The sequence below is a fragment of the Monodon monoceros genome, unplaced genomic scaffold (genome assembly GCF_005190385.1).
Source record: "Monodon monoceros isolate NGI ecotype Baffin Bay Population unplaced genomic scaffold, NGI_Narwhal_1 Super_Scaffold_12, whole genome shotgun sequence".
Lineage (NCBI taxonomy): Eukaryota > Metazoa > Chordata > Mammalia > Artiodactyla > Monodontidae > Monodon > Monodon monoceros.
The window spans coordinates 106,114,951-106,127,317 of record NW_021703768.1 but is presented as its reverse complement, the minus strand read 5'-3'; the positions used below and the strand labels follow the sequence as shown (position 1 = coordinate 106,127,317).

At 41.1% G+C, this 12,367-nt stretch overlaps 1 protein-coding gene across 1 annotated transcript in view; it reads right to left on the bottom strand.

The window, feature by feature from the left end:
* The window catches only part of CCDC192 (coiled-coil domain containing 192), a 196,153-nt gene that overhangs the window by 59,608 nt on the left and 124,178 nt on the right, over positions 1 to 12,367 (bottom strand). The window contains exon 6 of the mRNA XM_029217869.1: positions 6,988 to 7,120. Within this exon, the coding sequence (XP_029073702.1) occupies positions 6,988 to 7,120 (133 nt within the window). The remainder of the gene's footprint in view (positions 1 to 6,987; positions 7,121 to 12,367) is intronic.

The following is a 12,367-nucleotide window of genomic DNA, read 5'->3' as shown; positions in this document are numbered from 1 at the left end:
CTAGCAAATACTGGACCTCAACCAAAAATTTCAGAATGGATCTTCTTACCCTTTGCTAATTATAAAATAAATAGATTTCCAGACTTTTTGCAAAGAAAGGGCTTAAATATGCACTTTGAAAATGATAGGGAGAGAAAGAAGAGAAATTTTTTACTTTCCTCACAAGATAAAACTGATCTTCATCGCATGGCCGTATTCTCCAAGTCTATGAGCTTTAACTAAAATAGATTAAAGGGGACAGTGAAAAGTATTTGGGTTTTTTTTTGGCTTCTGTCCAGAAAATTCTCCCATCTTCTTTTATCTGATAGTGTCCCCTAGCCCTTGACCTCTGGCACATGACCCAGGTGTGATAAAATCCCATTGCCCTGGCCATAGCAGTTGATCCAAGGGTGATGCAAGTAGAGTCAGTCAAACGGCTTCCTTGAGATTTCTGTATAGATTCTGTGAGAAAGAAGTTCTGTTCCCTTTAGTTGGGTACAAATTAAGGTTCTTTGGTTGCAAGTATTATAAGCCAATGCAGACTACTTTAAGCAAAAAGAGAGTTTATTGTAAGGTTATGAGAAAGCTCTCAGTGATGAAGGAAAGCTTAATAGCCTGACCTCGTGGAGTCAGCCTCTAGAATATGGGTATCAAAATAGACAATTTCTTCAGGCGGCAGGGCCCAACCTTCGGAATGAATTAGCTCTAGCTTTTTTCTACCCTCCCTCATTCAACTCAGCTCAAGATTCAAGTTCCAGAAAAAAAGCAAGTGTGATTGGCTCAGCTAGTCACAAGCCTTTTCCTAGGTTAAGTAGGAAAGGGATGCTGATTGACAGTCCCCCTGGACTGCAGAGAGCAGGAGAGGCATAGTTCCCCAAAGGAAAGCCATGTTTCTCTTACTAAAAGAAGGGGGAAGTAGTTCTGAGCAGGCAGAAACTGTTGTTCACCAAAGATTGATAAGCCAGGGCGGCCAGGGGACCTTTCCTGACCTGTGCCTGCAATAGCTCAAATGGGGCCAATAGGCAAAGAGGAGCCAAATGAACCGTCCAGAAACCCTGCTCGGCCTCACTGCCGGCCTTAGCAGCTCATACATTTCTGTTTAAACCAGTTGCATTTTGGTTTCTGTCACTTGCAACCAACAAAGTCCTGAGTGATGACTAGTTTTTATGTGAGTTATTTTTAGGCCTAGAGGCCTCTGGAATGTCCTTTTGAAATTAAGAACCACCCTCAATTTGTACATATTGAATAAGTAACATTTCTTGGGATCTCCTTGCAATAAGTCCCTAAGTTTTTCAGGGACTCCTGGAGGAGTTGTTTATCCTTGAGGGAACTTCTGAAATCAGTGAGAAGACTTTGCCTTTGGGGTTCTATTCCAGGAAACAGCTCTATTTCAGGAAGACTTCAGTGGACAAAGGAAGAGGCAACCTGACGGGTAATCTCTGAATAAGACTAGGGATTATAAAGATAAATATAAACTATTTCTATGAGGTAAATACTAAAACTCCTTAGGAACTTGTTATACTTAAAAAGCACACCTTGAAGTTATTATTCCTACATTCTCTCATTTTTCCTAATTTTAATTTCTGGTGTTTATTGGCCTAAATATAAAATATCCCACCGTGGAACAGTTTCTGTATCTAAGGATTCAGTAGGAGTGCCTAAAAGAAAGCTCTTTTCTGCAAATGTAAGGATAATTATGTGGGTGGGAAAATCTCCACCTTTTGTTTCCCTGAGTTCTTGTCACTTTCCATCAAGGCAGTAACACAGTTGGCAGCAATAGGAAAGTGCAGGCTGCCTGTTTGTGCTTTGATCAAATGTCACACTGAGCTTCACGCAATCTGATGCCATGGGTGGTCCCAGCAGTTGAAACAGTGAGATCCCAGGGCCCTCCTTGTTACTTTCTTAGAAAACTCTAGGTAGACAGGTAAAAAAAAAAAATCTGTGTTCAATGGCAAAAGAAGGTTGTACGCAGAACTATTGGTCAAGAAATTGGTTCCTACTTTGAGGAATAGCAGCCTTTCCAAGAGCTGTGCTGAGAGACAGTAGGAGAGGATGGCATTGTTTAAAAGACTAGACACACATGGACAACTATTCAAGACTAGCCTTACTCCAATAAATATTAACATGACCGCTCTCTAAAAGCTTGGAATTCTACCAGGCAAGATTTTATTTAGGCCCAAAGCATTCTCATTAAAATACACTTGACAGGGTGTTACATCTTTGTGAGGATTATTTTAATCACTGTTTTTTTTTTTCTAACTGAGATAAAATTCACATAACATAAAATTCACCATGTTAACCATTTTAAAGTGTGCAATTCAGTGGTCTTACTGTATTGACAATGTCTGTGCAAGTGTTGCCACTATCTTATTCCAGAACATTTTTATCCCCCTCAAATCCCTGTTTTCTTAACATCTAGTTGCAGTAGGAGTTTTGATCCCAAGGAGGTTTGCAGGAGGAGAATAAAAAGAGGGAGAGAAGGTTTGGGCTGAGTGCCTGGGGATGGACATCATGATAAAAAGATACTCTTTAGAATGCTAGTTAGAGTTGGCTCTGGGGTTTTGGCAAAGAGATATATCTCCTGACTTTCATAATTGTATAGGACAGCAAGTATGATTCTTAAAATTAATGGGATAGTGTTTAAAAATAATTTTGTGTCACTGAAAAGTCAATCCTATTACAAGCCTCCCTCGAAAGTGTGTTTGGCTGTATTCAGACCATGAGCCCTGGGTAATGCCCAGGGATGTACCTGTACTACGTGGGAGAGTCTTCTTAATAAGAGTAAAACCAAGAGATGACTTAAAGTTGATACGGCTTTCAGTGGGACAATGGGAACTTGCCTGTGGGAATTAGATATATGTTATTTGATATACCAGCTGTGCATATTAAGAGAAAAGAACTAAAAGGAAAATAAAATCCAGAAGAGTGCATTCCCTTTAGTATGCTAGCTTGAAGTCTATAAACCAGGTCCCGGACGTTCTGGTCAAAGATACAAGCTTTCATCTTAGCAGGTGACTTGATGCTTATGTGCCAACAACAGGACTTAGTCACCAAGGTCCTTTACAAAGTAACTTTGTGCTCCAAAACCAAAGGGAGCAGAGATGGTTTTGAAATCTAACCTTAGGTGTCTGCCTACTAATGTTTACCAAAAGGTGGACTCAAGCTTTGAACGGGTATAATAGGCGTTTCACTGAATTCTGTGAGTGAATTAAACTGTGAGCACTTCAGATGCAGGTTGTGGAGATGAGGCAAGGAATCTGCCCTGGGCTGTGATTATCTGTACAAAGTAAAATCAACAAACAAGGATAGGCTGTAAGTAAGTTTCCTGCAGTGCCAGTTTTATAATAAAGGTGTTTTGCTTTTTGGTTGAACTTGCCATTGACTAAAATCATTTATTTTCTTGGAGGTAATTTAAGTACATAGCCAACGAAATAGTTTTTCTGTGTTTACGTGTTAAAAAAAATTTGGTAGCTCACTGTTTCATCAATTTGAACATGCTTAAAAGTATTCCTAGTATTCCAGGACATTCCTCTGATCAGAGGTTGAATGGCAACCTTATAAATAGTCTTACTTAGAAAATGAACCAAACAGGGAAAAATTGTGCACATTTGCATAAAAAGAAATTCTAATTTATTTGCATCCATCTCTTTAATCTGCTTGTTATAACTATAGGCACTGGTTTGTAACTATAGCAGAGAAGTAGCTTCATGTTAATCCAGATAGCATGTCAATTAGAATCAACACTTTTTCCCCTCTTGCATTTTCAATTGTTACAATAAGATCGGCTTTCAGAGTAGACAACCACGATGTCCCTTGATGGAGGCTGGAAGGGGTCTCCTTTCCCAAAGTGGTTCACTCTCCATCTACTGTGGGGTCAGAAGTTATATTGCTGGACATTTATTTCTTGGATCATGAAGGTCTTTTGTTCATCAAGAAGAATCTACTTTAAAAGTGCAAATACACATGGATGGGTGACTCATTAAGCATTTTATTATATTTTAACTTGATTACCAGCTGAAAGTGGATCAGACATATTGATTTTGTGCCTCACTCTTTCTTTCCTGCAATGGGCTATCCCTTCCTTTAAGGAAGTATTCTTCTCCCAGTCCAGCTCTGTGCTTCTGGAAGCCGCTAGTCACAACATCCTCCTTTCGCCCTGTTATTTCCCTGTGCCCCTCCGCCCGGCGGCTGGTGCATGACCAGGCTTGTCCAACCATACTTCCCCACCCCTGGCTACAAAGATTGATTCATGGCCCTGGATGAGTACCCAACCCAAACCAGGACAGAGTATTGTCTTGTACTTTTTCTAACTGGAGCTGGTGGAAAAATGCTTTTTTTCCTCTCTGGAGGAGAGATAAGGAGGGCAGCCCTTAATTAATTGTGGCCATGTGTCCAGACTCTCCTGACATCCCACTTGAGGGAATGAAAGTCTCAATGCAGAGAGAAGCAGAGTGGAGAGACACAGGTGCCCTGATGGGATCTGAGACCCTGAATCTATGGGACTCTAAGGCTGATGGCATGCACTTTGTTAGTTTGTTTACAGTTGTGCCAATAAATCACCATTTCTCCTTAAGCTATTATAACTGGGGGCATCTGCCATTTACAAACAGATGTCTAAAAACCAAAAACAAGCATTTTATAAAAGGACACAGGACTAACTAGGGAAGGAGTGGTGTTCTGGTCAAGGACTATGTGTGGGAGCTGGGTCAACCCTAATTGTCCAGCGGTTAAATGGGATTCATTGTGTGTTAAAGTTACCTACATCTTTTCAGACTTTACTTTCAAATCAATTGAGAGGTAGGGCAAGGTGACCAAAGTCTCTGAGAATGAGAGCTCATATTACTCTGGGGCCACAACGGCCTTGACAATCTCCTGGGTTACTGAATGCAGGGTGAGGCTGCATGAGACCGATGGGAGAGTAAGATTGTGCAAATATTTGGTTTAAGACCTTCCTGCTGTATGTCAGTCCACTGACTCAGGTTCTCCACCAAATGAAAGAAGCAACACATGGGTTGAAAAGGGAGTCCCTGCTTTCATCCATAATTGACCTTGGAGTACTTGACTTTAAATTTATATCTGTTCATAATACATTAGGGTTTTTGTTTTGTTTTGTTTTTTCCTGTACAGGTAGGTAGTTTTTTTCCCTTTTAAACAGAAATATAGAGAAAAAAATGGACAAAGAAGCAAAGGTGGGATTTAATGTTTTCTAACCTCTCTCCACAACCATTAGAGTCCTCGTGCCTCAGTACTATTTTAATTTTGACCCATCAAACTCTCAAAGGGACAAAATCATCATTAGATAGCAAATGATATTATTTTTGTCAAAAATGAGAGTAATGAGGGCTTCCCTGGTGGTGCAGTGGTTGAGAGTCCGCCTGCCGATGCAGGGGACACGGGTTCGTGCCCCGGTCCGGGAAGATCCCACATGCCGCAGAGCGGCTGGGCCCGTGAGCCCACTGAGCCTGCGCGTCTGGAGCCTGTGCATTGCGGAGAGGCCACAACAGTGAGAGGCCCACGTACCGCAAAAAAAAAAAAAGAGAGTAATGAGAAGTAGATACCTTGCAATAAAATCTTTTTCTAGATTCAAAATACAGTTGAGAAGTTGAAAGCTTCTCTCAGGTGAGCTGGAGAACTTTCTCCAATGTGCTGTACAATCATCGTCAGCTTCTTCTTATGCAACCAATTTGAAATATGGCCATGATGCCTTAGAATAAAGACCTTTAAATGCATAATATTCTCTACTGGATTTTATTCTTTTAGATTTCAAGGTGGTGAAAGCAAATTAAACTGTCTTTATGTTGTTCTGTGGGAAGAGAAAAGGCTGCGTTTCAAAGTGATGGTGTTACATGCCATTTCAATCTCGGGGAAGTGCTATTCAAAATTGAAAATTAAAACCAAACTCATATTAAACAGTTTCCCATGTGGTCAGGATGCTGGGAGTGTCTCACTTTCTGCAGCCACCATGTCACCTACTTTCTCCTCCTCCACTCTTTCCACATTCCTCCTCTTTTTTCATAATTACTTATGAGTAATAAAGGAAGCAGGAGTAAGAACAATTGCATGTTCCTGGCTTTACAAGAGTGCTGCACATCAAAGGAAGACATTCATCCCAAGGAATCATAGTTTTGCAAGAGATCCACCCGGCAGAATGAGGTTTGCTATCGCTGCCGCAGAGCAGAGAAATAGCCTCACTGCACCAGAGCTGCACAGGCGCCCTGGGGTGATTGCCCAGGTTGCCACACACGTCTGTCCTGGGGCAAGGTAATGATCCACATCTCTAAGCCTGTGCTTATTCTTGTGGAATCCATAAACGTACTTGCTTCAGAGGTTATTCTGAGAATTAAACGTACATGAAATACTGAGCAAGATGCCTGCCACATAGTATTAAATGTGAACTCACATTATTGCTAATGATGGCAGTCCGAGGGGCTTTCTCCCCAGGTTTGTAATCATCTCTGAGAGAAAACGTTTTTAAAAATCCAAACCAGAGTGGCTATTCAATTTTTCTGAACCACCCAGATTTCATTCCCAACCAGGCTTCCCTGTTTGTTTCTAGCTCGTTAGCCTATTGTTAAAACACAAATTTCTTTCCTTCCCCGTGCCCGTCTCAGTCAGTCTGTCGGCCCGTCTACACTTTTAGACAAGCCCCTCTCCTTGCCCCACTTCAGAGCCCCATCCCTGGGGGCCTGAGGTCTCCTCCTTGGGCCCTGCTCTTCCCTCACGGCCACCCAGCAAGACACTTATCAGATCTGTTTCAGTCCCCTCTTCAGTCTCAGAGACTCTTCTTTAAGGAACCGCTTATTCATCCCCTGCCTCTCACAATGTGAAATCACACCCAGCCTGGAGTTAGGAGTTTGCGTGCTGTCTCTAATCATGCAGAATGGAGGTCGGGCCAGACCAGCACACTGCCTGGCACTGTGGCCTTGCTTTCTGCTTTGTTGCCAGAAAAGCTATATGCATCACCTATGACCAAGGGCCAGTGTGTGACTGTCACATGGTAATACTGACCTCTAGGGGCTGGCTTTCCTTCACATAGAGTCTTTATCTTCTCATTGAGTTCCAGGACTGTGATGGCAGCCTCTTGCTTAGCTGTTGCCAAATCAGTTTGTAGCTTTTCCAGTTTCCTTTTGTGCTTTAGTTTCTTAAAAAAAATAAGAGTTTCCGTCACTAGAGACACATGCATCAAAGGAATAAAAAGAACTAATGATGTCTGAACAAACAGGGCCTTTGAAAGCCGGCTTAGATGAAATGCTCCCTGTTCATCTAGACTGAGTCCTGTCTGAGGTACATGTGCTCCTGTCAGAGACCTGGAATCACCAACAGTAAAAGCCTACTCTTTGCATCATAGTATCGTTCACCCTATTGAATGGTTTTTATCTGGATCTGAGCCTTGTGCTTTGACTGCTTATATATAGAGTCAATTAGAAAAGAACTCTAGTTGGCAGTCTGCATTTTACCATTGAAGTGCCAAAACCTGAAACCATCTGATTTTATTTCCAGTCTGTACGTAGACTCACATGAAATAATCACCACCTTGATCCTGTCACGTTTGCCCTAACAGCATAATGGTTTGCATCCAAATAAACTCTAAAACATGTGATGCTACCACGAAATGCTGATGTTTATAAATGTTTACTATGGTATCTATTTAGAGAAAGTGGTCAGCGGTAAGAGGGTTTTCAAGCAATTGAGATAGCAAGGACAGGAATTCCTTGCTATAAAATAATCTGATTTATGACATCGAGACCTTTGAAGGAACTACATTAAGAAGTTGTTACATAACCAAAGGATTCCCATTGAAACTATATGACTAGAAAGCTCCATTTATGGTTCTCACGATGGATTTGATTTATCAAACTTGGATTTCTTTGCAACTACAGAGAAGCTGTCTGTTGTGAAAAGGGCTGCGTTTGCATTTTTGTGTTGCTGCCTTTCCACTGAAGAGCTCACCTTGCCAAGTCTTTGTGGGCTGGTAATTAGGAAGCCCAGAAAATAAACGACTAACATTTCTTATCAGACATAAATCTTGAGATAAGGAATAGTTTTTGCTCACCAGGGAAGATGGTGTTCCCCGATCTTTAAAAACAGTAGACTCAGGTAGCAGGGAATCACTCCCTGTTTTGAGAGTAAAGTCAATAAAATCAGTTTATCAAAGATGGGATTAGATAGTCACAGACCTCTCATTTTAAAGACAGCAAGACAGGACTTCATGAAAGCTTAATTAATGGCATATGCCCGGATAAAAGAAAATGCATTATTCAAAGGAGAATGGTGGTCATGGAACTTCATTAAAGAGCGTCAGAGGGGTGGAAGTGGGCAGAATTTACTCAGCCCGTCCAGGTGAGAGGCGCCCTGAGCCACAGACGTTCCGCTAGAGGGGCAGTTAGCATTCATGTGCTCATTTTATCATTGTACTAATTATGAAGCACCCATTTGGTGTTAGACACCGTGCTGGCCAGCTGTTAAAACAGTGCTGATAAGATCTCTGCTCCATGTCACTAAGACCTTCTTACTCACTGTCTTTCTCTGTGTCTCTGGTCACCTAAACCCCTCACAATTTGGCCTGTCATGCAGCTTAGTTCAGGGAGAGACTGAGCTGATGAAGAGATGCAGGTGCCTAAGTACTTGGTAGCTGTGTTTCTCACAGTAAATTAAATTGTCTTGCTAATCTGTACTTCTCTGTCTTGTAAATTGGTTTGCATTAGCTTGTTCATGCAGACCTCATCTATCCCAGGTCTATGGCGATCACACCCGTGAGGGGCCTTTCCTGATGCTGCTTCAAGACGGCTCCATGCTCAGATTTTTCACTTTGCTTTTACCACTTAGGACATTGGGGATGGAAAGTGGGAGGAAGGATGTAGAAACGAAAATTGAGAAAGTGGAGGGAACGAGGGAAAGGATGGCAAGAGGGATTCAGAACAGAGTGCTAATGAAAAGTCTCAAAAAAGAACTGATAATGATACACAGGCTGAAGTGTCAGGCATCTGGTGTACTGAGGAGCACGATTTACACTGAAACGAGTAGGAAGGTAAGACGGGTTGATGGATGGATAGAGAAACTCATAGACACGTGATAAAGTGAAGATAGCAAAGTGTCAGTTGTAGTGTCTAGCTATGAGGGATATAGACGTTTACTATAAAATTATGTCAACTTTTCTGTATGTGGAAATTTTACATGATAAAATTTTGGGAGGAGAAAGAACTAAGGATTTAGTTTCCTTACATTGCCCCTCCCTTAATTCTTAATAGGTGGTATTCAAATTCTGAAAACGTGTCACATCTATTCGTATGCAGGTAAATATTCTTCCGGAAACTTTTCTCAGAGTAGACATTGATACTAAATAAAGCAAAAATAAATGCAAGTTGGTGAGAATTGCTGGCTGATCCCTAGGAGCTGGCATGGTGTCATTAAGTAAAACTCTTAACGAGCTATATTTCCATCCTGACGGGATGACTTAAGGGATAGCACACAGGAACTCAGTGGAAAGATATAGCGCTCCTTGGTATCACTTAAAATTTTCAGCTTTTCAGTTAAAAAGACAACTCTTTTTTTTTTTTACATCTTTATTGGAGTATAGTTGCTTTACAATGGTGTGTTAGTTTCTGCTTTATAACAAAGTGAATCAGTTATACATATACATATGTTCCCATATCTCTTCCCTCTTACGAAAAAGACAACTCTTTTAGAAAATTCCTGTTTCCAGACCACCTTTTTGTCTTTCTCTTATTGTTTTATGTCTCTTATTATTGTTATAATATTTGTCTATTTGCCTTATGATCTGAGAAAGAAGCTGAGGATATTTAGTTTGGAGAAGACAGTATATGGAGGAGTTATGACAGTTGACTTCAGTTATCTAAGGGGTACTCAAGAGGAGAGGAAGTTGAGTCAAACAGTATTGTTCCAGAGATAGCATAAGAAACAATGTGGAGGAAACACAAGGAGGCAGATTGTGGCACAGCATGAGAAAGCACCCTCCAGCAGTTAGAGCTTGAATCCATAACAAGATAGGATGAGGCAAAGACCTCCTGCTCTGGGCAGACTCGGGCACAGCCTGCCTGGGTGGACATCTTCAGGCAGGCCCAGAATAACCTCTGGGACCTGGGTCAAGAAGTAACTGGAGGTCTGGCTTACCCCCAATTCCTTCCACCCCTAGCCCTCCAGGGACACAGCACTTGCATGAATGGACACCTCAACCCTCATAGTCTCTAAGGTGGATACAGCTGTCAGAGATACTTTAGAGATAATTCTGGTATTTGTGAGATGTTGGGCAAGAAGGCCTGTGGGTCCCTCAGAATTCAAGAATAATGTGACTCAAAATGTATAAACTTTCTTATTCAGCTGTAAGAAAGGGGAGGGGAAATTTAAATTTAAATTTAAAGTTGAATAAAGGACCTAGATTGGTTGCTTAAGATTTCTGTTTGGACTTTTTGGTTATTCAGATAAAGTTTAAAACAGTTTAACAGCATTGTCTTTTTTTCTTTTTAAAATTTTCTCCAGACAGAACTACTGTATGCTATTAATTCATAGCTTTAACCAAGTCCTTTGGGCATTTCTAAAAATTCCGTTTGCCAACATGTGTTTTATTAGTCATAGACATCAAATGATTTCAGTAACAATAATATTTTCCTTTGCTTTTTTGGCATTCTCTAGCCAGGCAACCCAAATGTTGTACTTGAATCTAATGGAGTCTGTTATGGTCTCCCTAGTAAGCAGGAGCTCCCCTCAGTGATTACTGAAAGGATAGGAAGGCTTTATAGCTTAGAGGTAAATTCCTATTACCTTGCTCTTTTCCTACTTCTCCTACAGGGTGGACAGAGGGAGGAAATCATGTATTTGTGCAGTGTTTGGAAAAGGAAATATTTATCCGTATCACATTGCTGAATAGCTTGCATTGTACCAAGTCAGTGGGAATTAGGGATAATCAGGCAACTATTTATAGAAGAGTTCAACACAGAGTTGCCAGCACTGTTTAAAATTTCTTGGTCTTTCTACACACTTTGAATCATGGCCTCGGATTCTAAAGCTGGGCTTTGTCAAATATTGGCCGTGAGAAATTAGGCCAGACGCATGACATCTTCAGGCTCTAGATCCCATTTCAAAGAGTTGGTGGGGATTAAATGACATAACACATAAATGACAGTACCCAATGCTATGTTTGCAATGTAGTGGGTATGTCTTTCTGGTTTTTGTCATTATTCCTTGAAACACGTCAGGGAAACTCTAAACTGGCCACTAAAACACTAAAGTATCTTCTCTACAGATGACTCTGTCACACTTTACAAAAAATAAAATTTATACTTCATTGAAAACAAAATTTTGTCTTTTCTTTCTTCTTTTCCTCCTCCTTTTTCTTCTTCTAAATTACGTTTTCTGCCTGATTGCATTGATCTCCTCCTTACTTTGTATGGGTAGACAAAACTTAATGTCCTGAAGCAGACATGCAAATAGCCTTGATCCAATCTCCTGCCAGAGCTGGCCCGACGCCTAGGCAAAGTAGGTGGCTGCCCTCCTGGAACGATATGAGGAGTGCTCTAAGGCCCTGCCTCTTGCTTCCTGTGGAATCTCTGTCTTGGGCCTGCCAGAGCACAGCTTCTTCCCATTTTGTCTGAAATCTACCCCATCCAGCCCACCGTCATTCACTTAGAGAGCATACATAACAGGTAGGTTTTGTCTCCAGAGGACTGCTGATAAAATGCTCACTACCAAGGACATATAAGAGAATGGTTTGAATACAGAAGGTATAGCTAGTTTTCTCCTTTCACTTCTCTTCTAACAACCCATCATTAATAATGAAACTATTAAAAGTGAGAGCAGCATTTGGATAAAACTTGGCTTAAACAATCAGTTTCACGTCTGTTGTTTTGTTTTATGTTTATACTGCCTCAGGTGAATATTTTAAAAGCCCAGGGATGATGAATATGTTCCATGGATGTTTCTTAGTGCTCTATGGCAAGCCTTTGATGTGGGGATCCCTTCACACCAGGTTGCACCTGTGGCTTCGTCATCCTTAACCTGCAGTCCCAATAGTGGCTGCTCATTGATGAAACCTAATTGTCATCTACGTTGGCGTCTCTATTTTGCAGAGGAGAGAGCTGAGGTCCCAGAGAGCTTGAGTAGATCTAATCATGGCGTCTAGTAAGGAAGTAGCTAAATTGACTTGAATCAAGGTCTTTCGATTCCAGATGCTGATTTTTATTTTCAATGGTAACATGAGGCTTCATTAATCAATAGCACCATTACTTTGTTAGGTTCGTAAAGGTAACCTTGGATAGTTACAGAGTGAGTACAAGTAGAAAGTCAATATAACAGAGTTGGTGATAAAAGAGTAGTATTGAAGTGTGATGGCAAGGCCTTTATAGCATGGGTGGTTGTGATGGGCAGGCAGCCT